The sequence below is a fragment of the Rhinolophus hipposideros genome (genome assembly GCF_964194185.1).
Source record: "Rhinolophus hipposideros genome assembly, chromosome: 2".
Taxonomy (NCBI): Eukaryota; Metazoa; Chordata; class Mammalia; order Chiroptera; family Rhinolophidae; genus Rhinolophus; species Rhinolophus hipposideros.
Window position 1 is genome coordinate 81,165,855 of NC_138048.1, and position 24,022 is coordinate 81,189,876.

The 24,022-nt window shown below is 41.1% G+C and overlaps 1 protein-coding gene across 4 annotated transcripts in view; it reads right to left on the reverse strand.

Annotated features, from left to right (window-relative positions):
* Positions 1-24,022, reverse strand: part of LOC308489126 (IQCJ-SCHIP1 readthrough transcript protein) — a 677,105-nt gene that overhangs the window by 29,920 nt on the left and 623,163 nt on the right. Inside the window, exon 1 of one of the 4 annotated variants that reach the window (XM_081029802.1) lies at positions 21,708-22,197. The exons of 2 other annotated variants lie outside the window; for them this stretch is intronic. In XM_081029802.1, coding sequence (XP_080885928.1) covers positions 21,708-21,965 — 258 coding nt within the window. In that variant the 5' untranslated portion in view covers positions 21,966-22,197. Of the gene's footprint in view, positions 1-11,026; positions 11,545-21,707; positions 22,198-24,022 lie in introns of those variants that run through there. One more of the 4 variants, XM_081029803.1, reaches the window with a different exon arrangement.

Below are 24,022 nucleotides of genomic sequence, written 5' to 3' on the forward strand. Positions count from 1 at the left end.
TATAGCCTGTCGGTCAACAACCTGGACTTGAAATTGACATTTTGAGTTGGAGGGTTCATTGGAACCTTCACTCTACAGCCGGCTGGTGAGAAGAGCCTGGGCTTGCCATTGGCATCTTAAGTGTATGTGTGTGGTGGGTCTTGTAGGACCGAACCCTTAACCTGTGGAATCTGATGCTATCTCGGCGCAGACAGTATCAGAATTGAGTTGAATTCTTGGACATGCTGCTGGTGTCTGAGAATTGTTTGTTGGTGTGGGGGGAACTCCCCCTCTCATACTGGAATTGGGTCTGGGAACCCTAATTTAGTGTGTAATATAGCCATAAAGTGAAAGACTGCTTTCATACAGTTATAGATGTGATGCTGATTTTCTATTGTTTACTGGGCTAGGCCAGCACTTAGCCTTGAGAAAGTAACCATGAAGCAAGAATGCTTTTAACCACTTGTAACTGTACTGCTGGGATCCTTAACTAAAGCAACCCACCTTTCCAAACATGCAGGGCTGGTACTTGTGATGGTGGCCAAAACAAAACCACATCACTTGACATATTCGCTTCAAATAAATTCATTTCAAAATCCCCCTGCAGGTTGCATGTGGTCAGTGAACCTATTTCTCCGTCCATATAAAAGAGGATCTCACTTAATGTCCTCTACAGTCAAAAAACTGTGGAGTGGAATTGAATACCAAATATAAAATCAGTAGATAACAACATGAGTGTCGATGACGAATGCCCAACAACACATTGGTGTCCAACATTAGCCTGGTGTCTGGAGGAGGTTTTATTTAAAGAAAACACCTATGCTTGGTGTGTATGTGTGAACACAACCTTGATCCCATGTCTGCCTTTCCTGATTTACTTGTTATGCTAGTGCTATAGATATTGAAGGTCTTAAAAATATTCCTCTTTACATTAATGATAATTCTTTATACATGAATACTTCATTAACAGTTTAAAGAGGACTATTTTATAATATACAATCTTTCCCCCCTCTGGATACTATTGACTAAATTAAGAAAAGTATAAAGAATGTAAATATCACTCATAATCCCACCACTTAGACACAGATGATTGCTAACATTTTGATATATTTCTTTTAGTTTTTTTTTAACCTTCTATGTGTTTACTTTTTTAAAAAAAAAACAAGATCATAGTATTCATCATTATTTTGATAATTTCCCTCATACATTTAAAATTATTTAAAGACAATTTTTAATGGCTGTATATCATACTATCTTATGGAGTTACCTTCTATTGTTAGTCACTGGGCTGTATCCAATTAAGAATAACATAGAAGTTAGCATTTTTACATAAATTCCTGTCCACATGTCTGATTATTTCCTCAGGATAAATTCCTGGAAGTGGAATTACCAGATCAGCTGGGTGTGAACATTTGTTGAGGCTCTTGACACATTCTGTCACACTGCTCTAGAGAAAGCTGTTCCAATTTACATGCCCACCAGCAACGTAAAAGGGTGCAACTTTCCCAATATCCTGGCTAACACTGAGGATCTTCACTTTCAAACAATGCTGTCATTTTTAATTTGATAGGCAAAATGTGGTCTTTTTATTTTAATTTCTGATTAGCCGTGAGAATAAATATTTCAATTTTTTTTGTTTTGTTTCGTTACTGTACTTGCTTTTCTCTGAATTATTTTCTCCTAACTTTACTTGTTTTTCTATAAAGGTCTGAGAATTTTGAAAATTTTATATTAAGGCTATTGGGCCTGTTGAGTTTTAAGCCTAAGCGTTATGTAGTTAAGTCAATAGCTTGCTTTCTCTGTCCTGTCCTAGATGACTTGGTGCTTGGACAGCCCCTTCCAGGCCAGAGGGAAAGAAGATGAGGAAATAGAGGGTGACAGAAGGTTACTCTATTGATAGGGAAGGGCCAGGATTCAAGCCCATCTTTCTGGGGCTAGATCTTTCTGCTTTTCCATGCCACTCTTCCACACTGACCAGTAAGGTGTCCAGCTGCTGGACACCACAATGAGGGGATAATGTGAGACTTAAAGAGTTAGGGATCTATTCATACTTCTACTGAGATGCATGTGATGGTTTCTCAGAACAGGAGAAAACACTGGACTACAAAGCATACACTCAGGCCTAATCATAACCACCAACATTTACAATGCAAGTAAGTATCTTCTCATCACAGCCGCTTTCCTTGACACCACTGCTCAATCTTCCTTTTGGAACAAATGTGATTCCTAACATTTCAAGTAATTAGGATTCAACTGATTAGTAAAATAGTTTTTCTCGAAGAATTCAACAACTGGAACCTAATTTCCTTTTGGTTGAAATGTGTGTATATGTTTGTGTGTGCCATTTCAAAGCTCTTTTGTTCTCTAAGGAATTATACGTGCAGGGCAATTAGGTCCTCCAATCCCCCAAAGCCCAAATATGCCCCAGGGTGAAGAAGAGGGAAATGCACTGGAAGAGAGAGAGGCTGACTCAAAACTACACTGGCTGCCTTTATGACAAGCGGAGCCCTGTCCACTCCTAAAATGGCCTTTGGAAACACCCTCATAAAACATGTAAAATTGTTCTCGTTAGCAAAAAGCAAAAGGGCCACTGAGGCACAGTGGCTCATCACTATGAGAGAGAAAAGCTATTCAAGACCAAGATGAGAGCAAAATGTGCTTAGAAACTTACTATTGTCTAGTCACAGGCAGTTTTTGTCCTCGCCTGTCACTGAATTCCCTACTGCCACCCCCTGTGCCCAGATAGATAAGGCTCACAATGGCTTTTGAGGGCGCCACACGAGCCATGATCTCAGAGCATAGACCGCTGAGCACTTTCAGGCTCTAACACCGATCTCAGCCTTTCCCAACGTGTCACTCTTCAGCTACCATTCCCCAAATTTGGCAAGAACAAGAGGGTGCTTGGTAAAGAAATTAATGGCAAAAGGTTCTGTTTGGGTAGGTATCATCCATCTACAAATCCAGTATGTCCTCAAGTTTTTTGCATAATTTCTTCAGGATGCGGTGTACGTACCTGTCCCTTACACACTGATACTGTTCCCACGTCCCCTCCCCTAGTCCTGTCCTGGTCCCTCTGGCCAGTTCACCTTCCTTAGCATGTCATGGTCTCTTAGGTCTCTGAAGCAGGGGCCACCTAGTCTTTCACATGCAAATCTGTATATAAATTTGTAAGCAGAAGACTGGGTATGTTCTGGGTTGAGAATGAATCACCCCAAGATGTGGCTCCGTGGTACGTAGATTACTTTGAGCTAAAGGCAATGTTAGCTTTAGGCTCAAGAGAAACTTCTGCCCCTTCCTTCAGTTATCTACAAGAACTTGCATAAGGAACCTGGCTCTTCATAAGAGATGATCAGAGATGACTCAAAACTACACTTCTTTTGAACTACCTATAGGCAGGGCAAAGTTCTATTTACTAACTGTCAGCTCTTAATCATCCTGCCATGACCCTTTGCAGCGAACAAAGGTGCATGACCTCATCCCTAGCTCAGGATGTCTTACATACCTCAATCCCCCTTCCTATCCCTGAACCTCCTGTGCATGTAAGGTCTCTGACTCTCTCATGTATGCAGGGTTCCCATACATATGTATGTATTAAATTTGGTTTAAAATTTATTTAATTGACAAACTATTTTTGTGGGGACGCCTGGGGGGCCCTTAGGGTTCTCAGGAATACACTTCAGGAAATAACATCTTACTACACCTAAACCTAAAGGCAGCTGGTGCTCAGACACTGCCAACAAGCTGCTTCCTTCTGACTCCTGCACAGATGATGAAACCCATGGAGCCGGAAAGGGCCTGTCTCAAGAGGAAGGGGTTTCTTAAACTTCCCCCAAAGGAGGAAGATATTGAAAGAAGCTCAGCCTAGAGAATCAGGGGACGCAATTCATGCAAATGGCCCATGGTGCTGTGGGAATAAAGTAACGTGGGCCCTGGCAGGATAGGGCTAGGCTGTGAAAAAGGGGAGTAGGAGAAAGGAAACTCTTTCCCCCAATTTTCTGTCTTCCATCTCTTCCCTGGGTTGATCTTCCCTGCCCTCCCAGCTCCACTTGTTGCTTGCTTTTACTGGCTATTGGATGTGCTTGTTTTATAATGTTAACTGTCTGAGTACTCAATTCACTACTAATCCTGGAAGATACCACTTCTAGCATACTGCTTTCTGCATTGCTGAACTGTTACCTGGTCAGTGTTTCTCACACTTCAGGGTGCATATAAATCACGCGGGGCAACACTTTCCACCAATGGGAAAAAGAAAAGCAATGCTCCACGCAGGGAAAACTTCCAAAGGACTGGGGTTGCATTATTTCAGACGCTGATGAATACCCTGGTCCCCCACACCCCATAAGGGAAGTCAGGATGCCAGGAAGTTGCTGTGATGCAGGTGTGCCCCATGGAGAATTGCACAGGTGGGCACACACACAAAACGGCTCTCTTTCTGTTACAAATACGAGGTTGGGGCAAAAGTAAGTGTGGTTTTTGCAATTACTTTTAACCTTTTAAACTGCAATTTCTTTTGCACCAACCTAATAGATTTAAACCAGCAGTTCTCAAACTTGCTTATGCATGAGAATCACCAGGCTTGTAAAACCCTAGACTTTTTCTGATTCAGAAGATGTAGGGTGGGGCTGAGAGTGCATGGGGAACAAGTTTCCAGATGCTACTGGTTCAGACACTTTTGAGAACCATCGAACAATTGAACAGATCAAGCAGCCAGAGGAAACCGAGTTGGTTCTTCTTTAATTGTGCACAAATCTGTTCCATGTGGAATGTTCAGACTCCGCATCCAGGTGGATTTCATTTGTAGCCATCTGGCTTCTGCCAGGGCCTTGCCAGGAGGCCTGTTTTGAAGCAATGAATGATCCCCTTGCTTCAGTGCAATCTACTGCCTGGTGATAGCTGGCATCATTACCGTGAGCAGCACCCAGCAGGCAATGCAGCTCCCTGTGGAAAATTCTGGAGCTCCCTGTGGAAAAGTACTCTTCCTTTATGGAAACGATAGTCACTTTTATTTCTCTTCTCCGCTTGTAAGAAAGGCAGCTTTACATGAACAATCAGAGGCGGCAGCATTCTGGGAGTGGAGGAGTCTAAGCCTTTTAAACATTAGGAACCAAAAGTACAGCGCTTATTAATATTTTTTCCTTAGGGACATTTTCTTCATTTTTCTTTAAAATAAAAATAAAACCCAAATATACGACAGTACTTTCTAATTATTTTCTCACTGAAACAACCATGGGCTTGTTAGGAGATCAAAATATAAAAACAACATTTTATAAGAAAATGAATCATACGCTCTTGAATGTCAAATACATAAATACTTGCACTGTGCTGGTTATTTCAAGTTTTTGCATCTTATTTTATATCCTGAGAAGAGCTTTTCCAATTATTCGTGGAACTATTAGTTAAATAACCTAGACTCTCTTCCCGTTGTATCACTGAATGGCTATTATGTCTGGACACTTTCTTTTCAGTTTGTATTTCTGACGTTTTCCATTTCAGACACTTACACTAAACAGTCCAGAACGGTTTACTGAAATGCTGTGGAAATCTCTGCGTCCTTGCACTGATCTGCTCAAACAAGTCCTCTGGATCAGATGTCAGGCCGAAGTGCTGGGCAGGGTTGAGACCAGGGTTTGGCTTCTTCAGCGTAAGTGCTCATGGGAGGCCTGGCCTTGGACCAGTGTCCAGGACAGGCACCCAAGGGGAAGGAAGGATTCTAGGACCTGTGTTACTTGAGAATTGGCCGTTATCAAAAGTTTTGGGATGCCAGTCCAGAGCACAGACATTTGTTTATAATTACTATTTAATCCTGAGCGTGGTTTTGACGTGACTGCATTCCTTCTCATGCTACGGGGAGGAGATAAAAACAAAAGCAGGCAGATAGAAGTGCTACTGTGCAGAGTCCTTCACACTTGAATACTCTTAATTGTTAAAGCCCTGAGCAAAGGTATTGAACAAACACCAAGGGTTGAAGTTCAGCAGCCACTTACGGGCTGAATGGCAACTTTGGTGACGATCAAGGAGCCCAAGGCGCAATGCACAAAGATGCTGACTGTTGTGGAAGTGTTTCAACATTAAATCCTAAAGGAATACAGCTGAAAACTAAAGTTTTCTTTCTTTACGAGCGGCATGTCCAAAACGAACTGCTGGGAGCCTCTTGAGCTCTTTCTGGTTCTCAAATGATTGCCTACAGAGACTACTTTTTAACACAAGACATGGTTATCTGGGGACTCTATTTTTAACAGGTGCCATTTTAGAAGTTGGTAAAACCATCGCAGTCATTCGGTATCACTGTCAGAACACAACAGTCTAAAATACCTACTGCGTGGTTATGAAACAGCCCAATCTCAATCAACTGCCAGGGAGCTAGTGTCCTCAACCTCCCATGAGAGGGTGGACTCGGGATCTGGGAAAGCTGGACACAAGTGTGCAATAAGAAGGAAGAGCAGGAGGCTGGGGCAGGGATATCGGGGTCAAGAAGACCCAAGTCAACATCTTGACTCTGTCACTTACTCTGGCGCAAGTTACAGAAACACTTTAAGCCCCAGTTGCTGTTTTTGTTTTTGTTTCCCCCCTGAAAAGAGGGATAATAATATCTATCTTTTACGCTGTTCTAAGGATTAGATGAAATACTATATAGAAAGTACTTGGCACAGTGCCTGGCCCAGAGAGAAACTTATTAAATGGTAGCTGTTAATATTAAAGGAAGGGGTGTGGGGTAAGCTGGTGAGAAGAGTGGAGAAAGGGACTAAAGAGAGCCAGATATGTCCAGAACAGCAAAATCCATAAAGATAGAAAGTAGATTCACGGTTGGGAGGGGAGGGCAGAATTAGGAATAAGTGTTAATGGACACATGGTTTCTTTTTGGGGGTGATGAAAATGTTCTGGAATTAGTAGTGGTTTGCACTTTACAAATATACTAAAAACCATCTAAGCGTACAATCTGAAATGGTGAATTTTATGGTATGTGAATTATATATACAGTATCTTATATGATGGTATATGAATTATATCTCAGTGAAAACACACACACAGACACACACACACAGACACACACATAGTATGTATATGATTTATCTTGATACTGAGATATAATTCACATACCATATATCCAGAAAATCTATTTACTTCACACAACCCATTCCCTGGCCACGCTGGCTAACTGAGGTGTGCCAACAGGGTGATACGATGGACAGAACCCTGAAGTAGAAGCCTCAAGGCTTCATATTCATCACATCTAAGACCAACCATGCCAACTGCTCCCTTGAAAAAGGAGACCCTGGCTCAGAAAGGAGGAGGTTGTCCCCAGGTGGCCGAGGTGGGGCTAGGCTCCAGGGTTCAGTAACTTAACAGAGTTCTTCCAGAGCATTCAGCCCTTATAGACAGGAAGACATAAGGGTTAATGGAGGTCGACGGCTGCTTTTCCTCAGTAATTGAGTAGGGAGGGCAGAGCTCTTGTCTGGAATGGCAGCTGGCATTCTGTGTTCCTGTTTATTGCAGTTTATCTCAAGCAGTCATTTCCATTCACCTTTTAAAAAAAACATGAGGCGCAGCTGTGGCTTCACTTTAAATATTGTTCCTTCCAGCCTTTTAATTTTTTCACGGGCTCCTCCCTAATCTTTCACCATAATTGGATGCACACTAGAGACAGCACCTCAGAATAACAAAGCAAGGCAAGCCATTCCCCATCCTGGACCACACAAGGCCTGTCCACAGCTCCCTATACTCTGAGAGGAGCAGCCGCAGAACAGACGGCCGGACCGGCTTCCCTGTGTTTGCTCTGCTCTGGGACAAAGTGAGAGCCGGGATTCTGCTGCTTTCTATGTTCAATTTTCTTAATTTCCTTTCTGTCTCTCCATCAGTGTAATTTGGGTCTATCCAGGCTCTCGGAGTCACAGGCTGCATGTTTCTAGGTCCATACCGGCCTTCTGAATGTCCTTCCAGGCAGCAGTAATTTCATGTTAGCTTATTTGTTTGCGTGCCTCCCCATTAGAGCTGTAAGCTCCTGGACAGGAAGCCCCGTCTCCCTTCTGTGATCCTAGCCCTGCACACAATTCCAGGGACACAGGAGGGCTCTTGGTGAGTGATGGCTGAAGGAATCAGGACGCTGTGTGCTCTTGGTCCTGAAGACAATCAGCTGTGTGGGTGTTTACCACGGAGTTAGAGGTTGCTCAGAGCCAGGCAGAGCAATGATGCAATGAACATACACACCTTGGATTCTGCCAAGCTGCAGGCTTTCCTTCCTAAATACTGAGACCTGTTTTCTGTCCTAGCGGTACTAAGACTGCATAAACCGCGGTCCTTAGTGAGACGTCCTTCTTACCCTCAGGACCTTCCCCAAGGAAAAGGAACAGAAGCACACTCCTTTCCTTCCTTTGCCTGTGTGGAATCTAATTCTAGACATTGGAAAGGGACCTTTCCTCTGAAGGATATTAGCCTGGCTTTCAAACAACCTTGTAAAATAAGCCCTATACCCATGTGGTATTTATTAGTGCAACTAGTATAGGAAGTTCTGTTGTAGATAGGCAGGGGTATACCAACTTTCCAATTGTTTTTCGCAGTTGACCTCAAAGTGACTGGAGATGAAAGAAGAAATTATTAAAACTTTTCTTATCATTTTACACATTTAAGAATATCTATTTGTGTATATGTTTTATACATACATAATACATTTTTACAGTGATATATAATTTATGAATGAAATATATGTATATTTGTATATTAGAGGTATGGGCTCATAAACATTATACTAATGGGTACAAGGTAAAAAAGCCTGCATACCGCTGCTTTATGACATGTAATTTAATTTTCTACTTAGTCAACCAAATAGCAAAAACAAAACATTAGAGGAGAAAACTTAGAAAAGGAAGATTCTAATTGGGAAAGTGATTTTTCATACTAGGCAATTCTTTTCCTGTTCTTTGTATTTTAAAGAAAGCATATTTGCCCTGTTTCACCAGAAGTTCTTAATGAAAGTATGAGTAGTGTTTTTTTCTTTTTTAGCATAATGAAGCCTTTATAGTACCCATGATATGCATGAATTTGAAAGCACTTTGCCTGAGAAAGCTACTTAAAAAGCTGAAATGACAAGAGAACAACTCTCTCACTCATGTTTAGGGTCAGAACAATATATACTGACTTCTGGACATTCTACACGTTTCATCTTGTGGTCTTTTGTACTAACCTAGCAGATACTTTGTCTCCTGAAATCACATATGGTATTCTACTGCCTTAGTTAGATAACGGGTTACACAATGCAACTCAGTGTTGCTGTTGTTGATGTTTGAAAGCTACTCAAGCCTTGCCTTTCCTGTTTCTGGCTTTGGTCAGTGTTGTATCAAGTTGCCACATATCATCGCTCACTCATTCCAGGCATTTGGGCTCTCTCTCAGTTTCTATGTAGTATAAAACTACAGTGGCCATTACTTTATTGTGATGGCATTAGCAATTCTAAGTCCAAACTGACCTACACTTTTCTATCTGAGATAATGGTTTGACAGAGAAAACCGTGACCAGTCCTTCGGCCCCAAACACAGAGGCAGGATGAGAACTCTACACTTGTTCAATTGGGTTAGGTAAGTGACTGACTGATGGCTGAGTGTCCCAAGCATCATTTTATTTACTCTGTTAGCTTTGCTTTATTAATAATGAGACTGCTAAAATAAGTTATTATAATCACCTACTGCTATTGAATCTAACACTTTCATTACAAAGGTTTTTTTACTTTATTCATTTATTTTTCAATTGCAGTTGACATTCAGTATTATTTTATAGTAGTTTCAGACACACAGCAAGGGAATATAGTCAATAATATTGTAATAACTATGTATAGCGCCAGGTGGGTACTAGATTAATGGGGGGGGGGAACTCACTTTGTAAATTACATCAATGTCTAACCAAGTATCTTTTGCACATGTACTGCCTGCAGGAGAGGACAGCTGACAGGTGTTAGGGTATCAGGACTCTGTGCACTTATCACCTTGGGCACTCATTCCCTCCTAGGGGATCACAAGGGACAAAAACCACACAGGGTAACATGGCAGTTCATTTAAATCTCTTTTGCATATTTAGTTTCAGCTTCTGGAGAAAGACCATCAATTATTGTGGACTGCTCTAAGAAATAAAGTATATACTTAAAACAGCCCCCATACTACACACAATTATGCATGTAAGATATAAACTGCCATATTTTACATTATTATGTGCAAGGATCTATCAAGATAGAAACTTCTTTCTGTATCTCACTCTGGGAAAAATGAACATGAGTGACGTATTTGATCAAATTAAAAATTTAGCAGCAGGTTTTACTGTATTAACTGATATTTGCCTCTGATGGAAAAGAAGTTTTACTTTCCAGGTCCATGACGGAAGGGACCTTATTTTATTACATCCTGTGCTATGTTGTGAACTACATTTGATTTATGGAAAATAGTAAGGGGGAAGGACATAGTATGTGTTTAGCCTTCTGTGGAGACACGAACATGTACTTATAGTTTAATTTCATGACCTCACCCATATAACTAAAGCTATTTTTACTTGGGCCTGTTATTACCAGACAATTACCACATAAAACATTCCAAAAATATATTTACCAACTTTCAAAAGGCAAGCAGAGAATTAGCTGATACTTCATCAATTTTTTAAAAATCCCACACTTCTCTTAATAAAATTTATTTTTCATTGTTAAAAAAGTCAAACTTGGAAAGATAGGTTAAACATTCTAGTGATTATTTTATTGCAGGCGAACTGTCAACATGTCAATAATTTAAAACATTCTTCCTTTACACAAAAAGCCTGACTAGCAACTAATACATAATAGAATTTTTTTCAATTTCATAATAATAACAACATGTGTATTAATGAATACAAGCGGAGAAAATCAGAAAGAACTCTCCCAGCTTTTAATGTGTTCAATTCTGTGCATTTAGCTTTCCTGAATATATTATGGCAATGGCCACTGAATGTGGAATCTGGCCACTTCTCAAGGGTGATCTTTCTCCCAGTTAGAAAAATGGTCCAATTGTTTACAAACAAAAGAACTCTCCCCCCTTACCTCTTTATAATTCCCCTCCATATCCAATGGGGATTCTTGACTGATGATGTCATCCATTCCATCACTGTCCAAATTCATCCTTCAACTCTTTAGAATTTCACTTAAGAAATAACCTGCCATGGATTCTGTGAGGCTGCTGTGCCAATTGCTCAGTACCCTGGTTACTGCGCATGCTGATGTGGAAAGCCAGCTCAGAGTCTGCCCGACTGTGCGTGTGCTTGTCCCGTCCGTTCCAGAGACACCGCCCTACCCAGCCTCCCTGGTCTGTCCTGTGCTCTGGCACAGGGGCAGCTGCTGGTTGTTTGAGGCGTACTCTGCACTGACCTCGGCTTGTTGAAAGTCCAGCCTGCCCACCATCTTGCTGTCACCTTCCCCTGAATGATCCCGCCTGGATTCTTCTCCACAGCACCTTTCCTATTCCCAGTCAAGGAAAAGCTGATTTAACTCCCCAGTTCAGGGCTGAGTGTGAATAGGAACTAGGAGCTATGTGAGGAAACCAGCAACCTTGCTCTGAACCCGGGGGTAGAGTGTATGGGATAAAAATAGATATGCAGAAATCCAGCCTTGCAGACTTCACCAGTGACTTAAAAGCCGGGTATCCCATGACAAAATGAAAACAGTATAATTTAAAGGCTAACCTGTAAGACAGATGTTTTTACTCCCCCCCCCTTTGTTCCTTAACCAATTATTTCTTACACTCAGATGTAAAAGTCTCATCTTCCGGTAGAAGCCCAGCACAAGGATGAAATTTGTTTGTAACACAGAGAAGGACCCTTCTTTGCCCCAGGTTCAGTGCTTTGTTCTATAAATATAGTCAAGAGAAAAAGATCCATCAACTTTTCTTTAAAGTTCAGCCAGTGGCGGGCTTTTTCACAAAAGAGAACGTTCCTTTCGACTGCTCTCTTTACCCTTTTCCCATGGCTTTTGGTTTCGTTTATTGGCTTTATATACAGAGAAGGAAAAGACCCACAGCTGGAGGATGTTTTGGTGCAAGAAGCAGAGTAACAGAAGTACACACACAAACACACTCGTCATTATCGAATTACCACAGCTAAAAAATAGACCCACTGTTTATTAAAAAAAAAAGATAAAGTTACTGTGTGCAGGAGAGGTGGGCCAAAGAAGAATTCAAAGGGCAAGCCTCCATTTGACATCACCATCTCACACTGACACGCCTAGACAGAAAGCAGCAGATGGACTAGTCAATACATTTTGCAATATGAATTCTTGACCAAGTTCAACACTGTGAAGAACAGAGTTTAAAGAAAAAATACCATTCGAGATAGGCTTTTGCCTACTGACCCTCTGCTGACATTCTCACATTCTCTTGTCTATTTCTCTCCACAAATTTTTTTTTTTTTAATTCAATGTGTTGAAGACTTGGGGCATAACTGTGTCTCACTGTAGTTCACGGTAGCCCTCCTTTTGTAAAGCAAATACTTCCCTCTGCAGCCCTGGAACCCAACTCCAAATCCTCCCTTAACTCCACCCTCAGCTCCCCCACCTCAGTTCCCAAGAGAATGACTTGCACATTTTCTAGAGAGTATGATGAGAACGATGAGAAATTGTATTTCCTGAGCCACACTTGCATTTGGGCATGGCTTCTCCCTAGCAGACATCTGCCTTGTCTTACTCTCCTCCAGACTCCAGAACCCTCCAGGCGCAGCGCCCACTATCTGCATGCAAGAAGCCCAGAACACCGCCCAGGGGTGGGAGGCTATGCTTCCCCCGTGTGGGTGTTTTCAACACTGGAGAATTCTCCAAGGTTAAGGCTTTGGGGATAAAATGAAGTCTCTCTACTGTGAAGGGTCCTGTGTATATTAAATCCTTCAAAGGAGGTTACTTCAAGTGAAGGAAGCATGCATCTCACTACATGACATATTAGCATAATGACAATAGCTACCCCTTACTGAGGGCTTCCTATGTGCCAGCCACTTTACCTGGGCCACTTACACAGGTCTTCAATCTTCACAGTAACCCTTTGGAGTAGTTACTATTAGGAATTGCATTTTATAGCTGAGCGAGTGCTCAGTGAGGTTAAGCAACTTGCTGTCAGCGTGGCGGCTTGCCAATGGTCACGCTAGAATTTGAACCTGGGCCCTCTGCTTCTGGGGCCCACACTCTAAACGGGTGTGAGAGACCGTCTCCCACTGGCTGCCTCAGTAAGAAACAACTGCACACACTAATCAAGCACAGCTTTTAAAGGTTAGGATTTAATACAGATAGAATTCCGGCAGCGCTCATAACAATATCACATACTCAAGATAAATTGCACATCTGGAATACCCAGCATGTATCGCCACCATCCCCTGCCAAGACCTCAAGAAATAAAATAAGAAAAATCTCCTTCACGGACGCTTAGGACCTAACCCGCTGCCCAGTGAATTTTCCTTTCCAGTGCGCCATGGTGTTCTCAGCACCACTGAGGGTTCTTTTCAATAGCTGTTATGCTTTCAAGACTTCTTTTAAGGGGGCGAGGATGTGTGTTTATTCATCTTGTTTTCCCTTCAGCATCTAGACACTGCTTTACACACATTAAGTGGACACTGAAGGGCTGCTGAATAAACACGTAAACAAAGGAGAAATGTATGTGTGGCTTAAAGTGTTTCTCTAAATGCTGTCCAAAGTAGGAAATATTAATATTAATGGTTCATATTACTGCTTTTCAACCACAATCTTCTGTGGAAATCACATATGTTCAAAGTTAAAAATGGGTCTGCTCTGGTGCTACCAGGAATTTTATGACTTTCAGTCTTTTACCTAAGTGATCACAGCAGTCCACTTAACGATCTATAATCAAGCCTAACATGAATGAAACTACAAACATTTAGAGATTGTAAGACTTAGTAAAATACATAAAACTGTAAGCCTAATCACTAATATTTTATTTACTTTTAGTAGGGTGGGCTTAAATATATAGTTAAAATGACTAAACTCTCATTGTTAACTATACAAATATATATACATATTCAAATTTATAGTAATACTATATTGACTGTATGTATACATATATGCGTCTACACACGTACATTAAGCACTATATAGGGACAAGTGATGGACCGTCTCCTGAAACACGGAGGTAAGAGCTTGCAGGACGGTTCCCAGTGGTGGTGACTTTTCTTTGCACCCTCCCTAAAGTGCTCAGCACACAGACAGACTCAGCGCAGACCCTTCCCAGAAGGAGCTATCCCACCACCATTTGGATGGCTTGTACCAGCTCAGAATAGCTGATACTTTCCTATCGTGATCTCTGATGTTTTCTAGAGCTTCGCTACTCAAAGTGACTCCAAATCCTTCTGACAACAGCATCCACATTACCTGGGAGCTTACTGGGAAAGAAAACTCTCTGGTCCTACCCCAGACCTACTGAATCAGAACATGCAGTTTTAAAACAGCTCTCGAATTTCTGAATGCACCTTACATGTCAGAAGTAGAGCTCTAAACCTTGAAAGAATTCATTATAAGCCATTATCCTTATATTTTAGATCATATTTCTAGGCCCGGTGGCAAGATCCTGACTTTAGATGTTTGGGATCAACACTGTGATTAATTTCACTTCCAAAAGGTCCAGATAAATACCGGAAAGGACAAAACGGAACGAAACACCACTTTGGAAGATGAGCTCAAGGTAACGAATGCTTGGTGGTTTTGCAGCAGCTATGCAAACGAGGCGATAACAGTCAGTTATGTCCTTCCTACAGAGAATTTTCTGTTTCTTTCCTCTACCGCCACTCTCTCTAAAATGAACTGTGCTGGCCTAATGTGGGCCCAGACACTAATGCTTTCCCTTAGCAAATGTACCCACAGCCACTCACAATCCCTGAGGTTGAAAGGGCCTCTTCTCACCCCATCCCTCTGCCCTGAAATTCAAGGACTAGGATGGAGAGCTTCAGCTTCCTGTCAAGCCATGACCTAAACGGCAAGGCGCATTGGTCATGTGAGCTAATGCTTTTAAATGATCATTATCGGGCACTGGTGGAAATTATTGACTCTGAGAACACTGACCACATTACTGGGAAATCACTTATGCAGCGTCAAAAGATTTTCAAAGATAGTAACTCTCGTTCATCCTGATTAACCCTTCGGCGCCCCACTGCCTTCCCTTCAGCCTTAACATCCAAATTTCACGTGCTGTACAAACTCAGCCTTGAGTTATAATCTCTTTTCAAATAAATTATTGTTTTCTTCTGTGCAAAATTCATCTAAATGTGCCTTACTTTTCAATTAAGGTTCTGACAGCTAGATAAGCCATGAAATTATGCAGTCAATTTTTCAATTGACTTTTCAGTGTATGCTAAGAAAAAAGGAGATAATGGCATTGGGAGTGTAGGGTAGAGGAAGGAGAAGTGTGGGGAGTAGACAGAGTGCCAAACATTTACCCAGATCAAAAAGCTTGAGGGCCACAGACATAAATCTTTCTGCCCAACTGAAAACCTGAGTATGAGAAACTCAGCTGTGGTCACTTTGGTGGCTTCCGACCAGCATTAATCACCTCATTCCGTTTCTCCGTGTTACTATTTCCCCATTAATGGCTCTCCAACCCTGTCAGTAGGCTTTCTGATGGTCTTCTGAATTCAAGCATTTCAGTCAAAGAACTTTTTATTTCATAAAGTGTGGTAATTTCTGATGTTTCTACATAGCGCACCGTGGAATGCTAAGGACACCAAGATTTCAAATTTGCCCTTGTCATGTAGGGCAGAAATAAATAATAGGATAGGGCTCTATTAATGTTGAGCTGCTTCATGTGAAAGTGATTAGTTACACAAGATTTTCTGTGTGTGCGTATGTGTGTGTGTGTGAATGGGGCATCTCTACTCTCCAAAAATCATGGATGCACTGATACGTACCAAAGAGATGTTCTCATTCCCTTATCCCCATCACCACCCCTTTTCCAAGAGAAAATGCTAGAAGTTTGGCTTAAAATACGTGTTGCAGTTTTGTTTCTTAAAATCATTTCATGTCTGAATCACGATGTTTGAGGCCCCCAGTGCTACTTTAAACAGGAATGTTTGTGTTTGTACTAAATTTCTATTTCAGATCAAGCCTATAACAAAGTTCAGTTGAGATGATTTTTTTGTTTGTTTTCATTTGGGGACTTACTGCTCTGCTCCCTTTGTGTTAAAACATATAAATTAGATTTTCGATATCTTTTTTGGCTAAAAACAAGTGCAGATAAATTTACATCCAGAATTATTTTCTTTTTAAGGTGACAGCTATGTTACTGCCTCCTCAGAAAAACATACCGTATCTCAACAAGGCAAAACACAAATATAACCAGGCAAAACAATGAAGACAAAGTATTCTTCAACGCTACTAATAGGGGGAAAAATGTTTCTCATTAAAAAAAATCTATACAATAAGACAGAAAACTGTTTCACTGAACTTATATTTAAAAGCCTAAATCAAATAGTTCACTGAAATGCTTTGAAATTCCCTTTTCCATTAGGTTAATACATTTTTCCCTGCTGTGGACAAAACCAGGCTTAAATTCTGCGGAATCTTAAATGAACTCAAATTTGATACCTTGTTTTCTCCTTCACAGGAAGAAGGGACTGGGAAATGAGTCCTCACTTGGCCTGGTGTCAATAGGGTAGAATATATTTCCTTTCCTTTGTTAACTATTAAGTAACCCACTACAATCTGGGCATGAAGGCTGTTTACTCCTTTCTCCAGCAATTTTCAAAACATCTCGATGGGCTACTTAAATCTACATACTCCCTAGTTTTATCATTTGAGGCCAATATAGGGTATCTTATATTTTAAGTATGATACTTCAATTGGGCTGAAACATTTTGCCTAAGAAAAATTTGGTGTTTCAGGAGGCAGTAAAATGATCCCTCCATAGGGTAAAAAGATTTATTGAAACTTTGCAAAATTCAATGTATTAAGGAAGGTGGATTGGGTATGAGTATTTGCCCCAAAGGACCACAGGTATCTTGAAAAAGTGGATGGGGATAGACCATGAGGTTCACCTTGGGAAAATTCATGGGTGAAAGAGAAGTAGGTACGGAGGTATGTTCTTAATGCATTGTCTCAGGGAAGGCTGGGATGTGTCTCATTCAGTTTGTTCCTTGTACTTTGTTCCCCATTTTGGCACATGGGATGTTGGAAATGCTGGCACCTGGCCAAGAGGCTCACAAGCCAGGTTCACGGAGTGCTGGGGTCAGCTCCATTAACTGCTGCAATGCACAGATCTGGGCTTCTCTCTGGTGACTATGATGGGAAATCCTGACCCTGGGAACACAGACCACCACCAACTGCAGAAAATGCAATTCAATCCAACAAACATTTATGGAACACACACTCTGTGTGTAGGGCAGGAAATGAAAACAAGGCCCTTGTCTTCAAGAAGTCTGTTGTCTAATGGGGGGCAGAAGACAGACTTACACGTCACTAGGTGCAAACAGGTTCTAACAGGGAAAAACAAAGTGCACTGGGAACGAGCACTTTTGACAGAGGGATGAGAGGGGAAAGTTTCCTGAAGGAGGTCAAACCTTGAAAACTGCATCAGCCTGCAACAGGTAGGAGCAGGTGGTAAAAGAGGGGGAGACATTCCAGGCAGAGGCAGTGAAGAAAAAGAAGCGGTGGCGATGTGAGGGCAGGAGTGCAGGATTTAGGGGGAGGAGTGTTTCTGCTCGGAGATGCGGATAGGTCTTGGTTAGGCTTTAAAGGCCATGGCAGAGGGGTGTGGAGTTTAGTTTATGGAAATGCGGAAGCATCGCAGATTGCGACCTTGCTTCCTCAAGACCAGGTATGTGTCTGAAGAAGAGTCTCTTTAGGCTCCGGAGGGAGAAAAGAGATGAGAGTCATTCATGTATCATTTTACTTTTTTTCTTTCAAGTCTCCATTTCCACAGTTGGCAAAGAATGTGAGGGTGTGATTTGTATCTGAGGTGGTCGTAAGGGAATGTGAGCAACGGAAAGAAAGAGATGAAAGCATGGCATTGTTTTTATATACACACCAGTCCCCCCCAAAAAACAACCGCTGGGAAAGAGGAGAAAATATTTGGGAACTTTTAAGCAAAATGGACCCTCTGACCTAAACTTGTGCTTTCAAGTTAACAGTATCTCAAAGCTTTCCATCAGAGGCTGTTTAGAAGAATTTGGCCCCTTGAAGGCTGCCAGGCCTATAGCTGTGGGCAAGCTTCTTTCCTGAAGAGGCTGGCTTCCTCCCAAGACTGGAAAATGGCGGTCGATAGCTCTATCTTTTAACAGGGCTACAAATAAAAATGACAACACATGCCTCAGTAACCTCTTCCCTAATGTAAATTCTGGGAGGGAGTAAAGTACACAGAGAGGATGACAACGTGAGAACCTTTAAAAACACACAAAATTTGTCCTGAGGATTTCTCTTGGATCATCTCTCCTTGGATTAAATTGTTCAAAGCACAGTGCATGCAAACATCTCCAACAGAGGTTTTCAGGCTCTTGGTAGCGGTGAAACTCTCTTTTTTCAAAACAGTCATACATTTGGGAAAGCAGTATACAAGAATCAATTATAGTTCCCTATATTAGCAACAAATAATTGAGACATGAAATGGTACATGGCTTTCCTGGGCTGCCTCACCATTCTCACTGGTAACAGCCTTGTTTATGCAGGAAGGTAACCTTGGGCAGGGGACCTGCCAATTTTCAACCCAGGATGTTAACTAGGAAAAAACCCATTTCACAGATGAGAAAAGTAACAAAGAAATAAAGGGATAATCTGACCCACAGACAATGAAACTGGTGCAGGTTAATGGTGGGGGTGGAGGGACAGAGTACAACTGAAAATCATCCCACTAGCTATCAAAACATAAGAAACCATGATGCTATAGTATGTTTACGATGCCTTTTTTTTAGTCAATTTTATGTACAGTAGATAGCCATCTATATTACTTGAGGGATTCTTCTAAGCACAAAGCACTGGGAAAGCAGATGGATACAAATTTGAAAGTCCCCACCCTCATGTTGTTTACATGGAATGAAGGAGACAGAAAACAGACAAATAAGTAAAATATGTACTCTGATGGGTGGTGATGAATGCCAAGTATAAAAATAAATGAGAGACGTGTAACAAATACTGAAGTAGAACTGGGGAGTTGGAAGTTGTCATAGTAAGTCCAGAGAAGGCTTCCCCGAGAAAGTGACATTTGAGCAAAGACCCAAAGAAATCGACAGGAAGCCATGGGGTTACTGACAACAGACACACGATGCCCAAGGGAATTTGAATTTCAGGTAAACGGTGAATAATTTTTTAGTATAAGCATGTCTCAGACACTGTAGATTATTTGCTAAATCTGGCAACCCTGTGTGGGGGAAGCACATGCCACGGAGAAGGGACAGGATGGCAAAGGCAGAGCCAGGCCAAGTGGTGGGAGGGGAGTGACGGGAAAGGGGATTGTGGGAGAGGACTCCAAGAGGAAACAGGGGTCCACTTTTATTCTGAGGAGAAGTTTGAGATGGGTGACAAGCTCTGACTTGGGTTTTAAAAGATCATCTAAAGGCAGGAGCAGCAAGACCAGTTAGGAGGCCATTATTGCTATAATGACGCTGATGACAATGATAAGAACTGTAATGATAATATACGTCTAGACATACGCACCACAACAAGCATGTAATTTTGGGGGAAATGGCCCCTGAAGCCCCATTCCTGGACTCTCCATTAAGAAACGTTGGTATACATTTATGGGAGGAATCAGTCCTACAAATACATTCTATCTACTCATTAAAAATGCTAATCTAGGGAAGTTGCTTTAACCCACCACATTATCATCCTTAACAATAAATAAATAAATATGCTCTCATCCAAAAAAGGGAAAGTTTATGAAAAACATCAAACTTGATAAACACCAGTGACCATGATAACATCAAGCCAACCACCATTTCTGAATCCAGTGTCTGGTGCCAGCTGGGTTCTAAAACGAAGGTTTCTTAGTGGGATTGAGACTTGGCTTCAAGGTTAATGTTTCTGCTTTTTGCTGAGTTATGTATAAAGGAAGAGCTTTTCAAAGAACATACAGAGGAAGGTAGTTCTACTACAAAGCCCCATGGAGATGCAGAAGCTATGGATTATTATGTGTCTAATACACTTTTTATTGTGGAAATAAGCCATAAATACTTTAAAACTATTAAACACACAATGACAGTGTTATATGTTGTAGTTTATATAAAATCAATTTGTCTTCCATTGGAAAAAGCAATAGGCTAACAAAAATCCCTCCTCTCAAGATGAAATTGCTGATATTTGACCAATTTTTGACCTATAAACACTGATTTTATGTTCAAGCTAATGAAAAGACATAGGGAATAATCTTATAGTAGCTTGCCTTTCAAAAATTAAAGTACCTAGTTTCTCTGAAGAGAGAGAAGAAAAATTATTTTAATTATTATAGTCATTTAATGATCTGGAGCCACACCAGAAGTAGGTTAGGCTCTCCATAGATATTTGACATTCTCCACTTCCAAGTTCTGTCCTACATGTTAAGTGAGGTTTTAGTTGTTTCCTCGACATCTTGAGCCCTTTCTCTTGCGAAGAATTTCAGTGAAGCACAAATTTCAATATTTAGGATCTATGGACCTAAATGTACTATAAAATGAAATATTATAAAACAAGCCTACAATTACAAAATTCCAATTACTAAGCAGAGAAAAGAGTGTATAAATATATAGGCACACTATACTTAGCTGAGAAACCATTGCCTTTAAGTCTTCTGAAATGTACTATTCTGCCAGCATACACTTACCAGGGTGAAACCTGACCTTATGAGAAACACCTGCTGGTCTCGGGTAACCTACCTCACACAAGGAAGAGGCATTGTTAAGTTAGAGAATTGGTCTCTCAGAGCTTCTAAACTCGGTCAGTTGAGTAACACCCCAATGTTAACTATCCAGGACTTGGACTAGCCATGCTTGCTGCTGCAGAGAGCAATTTCTCGGAGAACATTCTCGCTGTCTGTTTACAATAAGGATATTTTCAATGCTGCCTCAACAGTGACAGCTGAAGTCGCAGGAAGGAGTTATTAACTTCTAGAACGGGTCTTTTGAAATCGTCTAAGTGTTTAATTCAAAACTCCAGATAGCAAATTAGCATATAGATGAACATGTATTATTAATTTTCTATTTCAAGTTTTTTTTGATGCATGTTGGTATCTTAATTCTTATTTACTAACCATTTAAAACAATATACTAGTAAAAATAACTTTGGAAAGATATACAAGTGCAACTTTAAATGTCAAGTGAATGCTGGCTGATTTTTGAAAAATTCTAAGATCATCAATTACTTCCCATTTACATAATTTCCTTAAAGACAATCCTAAAAACTGGATGTGAAGCAACTCACATCCCATGGGATAAGCACATATCATGCTCTTCAATGCTATCTATGTGAAATTTCCACCAGATTTTCCTCCTCTGAAGCCCCTTAAATTCAATTACAGTTCTAAATAGATATACGGAATATGCAAAGCACAGATCACCTCAGTGGATTTCACATATGCTTTAAAGGCCAAGGAAGCAGCGTTTTCTGCCCCATTAGTCCCCAGAAAACCTAATTACAATTCAGATACTGTATGCAACGAAGGCCAGGAGTGGAGGATGGCAAAATCCCTTGAAAATCCGGAAAGAAGCAACCTGCTGCTTTGGAAGAGGAAGGCCTCCTCTCCCAAAGGATGCCGGCCTCACAATCAGCCTTTAAATCTTACCTGATACGAACAGTTCTCCTGATGTACCATCTCAGTGCATCCTAGGGCGCAGACCCCAAAGCAGGGCTGCTCAGCACGGCTGCGGAGGGAAGGCGCGGAGCGTCCACTGGCGGAGAGAACGCCCTGGGAAGGCAGGGGCTCCCCGCAGATTAAAATGGATGCTGTTTCGCTGATCAACCTGCGCAGTGGCACTGCTTGTGCCGGGAAGCGCGCCGCGAGCTGCTCTCCTCGGAAACCAGCAGTGAGGCTAACAAACATGGAGCTAGGACCGGGCTGGGGGAGGGGGCGCGCTCATCACTGGCACAATCAGCCAATTATATTATAAGCACAAAGAAAAGGATCAGTCTGGGGCTGGTGTGACCTTCTGGTGCTTTATGAAGGCAGTTAACTGATGTGGAAACATTCTAGTCCTCATGAACGGGAAAAAGGCCAGCGAGGCAGAGGGAGAGAGACAGGCACAAATCAATGTTGCAGTTGAACATTTCTAACCTCCGGCATCACCCTTCCCGCCCCTAGATGCTGCTTGGATGCTGCTTATAGAAAGAGGCCTTAAGGATCAGGTTAGAACTTTTTAACATGCGAAAGGGAGAAGGAGCCATTCAGAATACGGACCCCGAAAGGATGTTTTCTGTGCTGAGTTTTTGAAGTGTTTGCCAACTTTATAACTAAAAGGAGGGTCTTCGTTCTTTAAAAAAATATTATTTTATAATACTTTTGATTCCCCGCTGATCTTTGGCTTTAATCTGATTTTTTTTAGGTCAAACAGAAATAAGGTGAAATAATTATTCCTATTATTATTATTATTTTTTTTTTCTTTTTAGGGAGAGAGTTCATTAAAGTCAGTATAAAGCATTCATTTCATGGAAATGAAACTAAAAAAAAAAAAACCTGCCAGTGTTTTGGAAAGTAAGGCTGTGTGTGTGTGTATCAATGTATCTATAATACTATGCTATGACTTGAATATATAGACAGCCCCAATACAGCACATATGACCCTGGAAACCAACCACTGTAGTTATGACTAATAGAAAGAATTCTGGACTTGCAGATAGTAATCAAAGGAAATACAAGTTGGACCCTATGTGTTTTGGGGAAAAAAAGCCAATTTCTGATATATCTCAGGGCCTTTCTAGTATGATAGAATATATAAAAAAGAAACAACTAGGCCTGTAAATTTTTAAAGTGAATTTAATGCCGGAAAATTAAGAAAATAAACAATAAAATAAAATTTCCTTACCTATATCCTTCAATTGCTATAGGTAATTTGTTGTGTTGTTTCTTAATAAAATGGCTCTGAGTACATAATGGTCTTCAATAAAAACATGACTGAATTTAAACCAGCAATTAAAAGAAATTCAATAGGGATATTATTTTTAAGCTATCGTAATATATCTAGCTATCGTCTCAAAAACCCTTATTGATAATCACACAATCTTCATTACACTACTGATAGAGAAAAAGAAGTACTTTTTGCCTGAGGAATGAAATCAAAATGTTTGACAAGTTTCCATATGAAACTCCATCTTAAGGAATGGTGCGAGTTTGTGTTAAGAATATTTTATGTGGTGATATATTTTTAATGTTATAACAACATCTCTGTTGCTTGGGAAGAGAAAAACCTATTTTTCTAAGTATTCTTAATTTTTGCTATTTGAGATTCAAACAGGAGGACAGCTTGGTACCTCAGTTCAAGCCCACGAACACACTCACATGGGTGGCTTCAGACTTCCCAGTTAGGGGAAGGAAAAGGTGGCAGGCACTAATGATCTCACAGGATCGCATTTCAGCACCAAGTTCGAGGGGTGCAAATGAAAAGTATTCTGGAATGCACCCTGCAGCTCACAGCCCTGGTCCCTGGAACACAGGAGAGAGATAGGCCACATAACCTGTGCAGGACTTTGGAGGCCTGCTCATTGGGAGGTAGCCCCATGAAAGCTTGATGATGAAGGAAGCCTGAACTAGATCATGAGTTTCTCAAATCCAGGATGAAGAAAAGAGGAGAGAAACTTCAGAGAGAGAAAACAATATGCAGCACATCCCCAACCCAAACTCTACCCTTCCCTATCGAGTAATCCACACAGCGCAGAGAGAGACGTCTGTGTGGAGTGCCTTGTTACACAACCACCTAGATGAAGGTTCTGGAATCCTAAGTATGTGCAAGGAAACACAGCCCAAAGTAAAAGTGCCTTTTGCAAGGTAGCAAATAAAATGAAATGGAAATCTTATGCCGAATGTAAAAGGCATAATCCCAACTTTCCAAGACAGAACAGCTTTAACTTCAAAGGCTGTTAAAGCTTTACTCAAATTACTACTTTG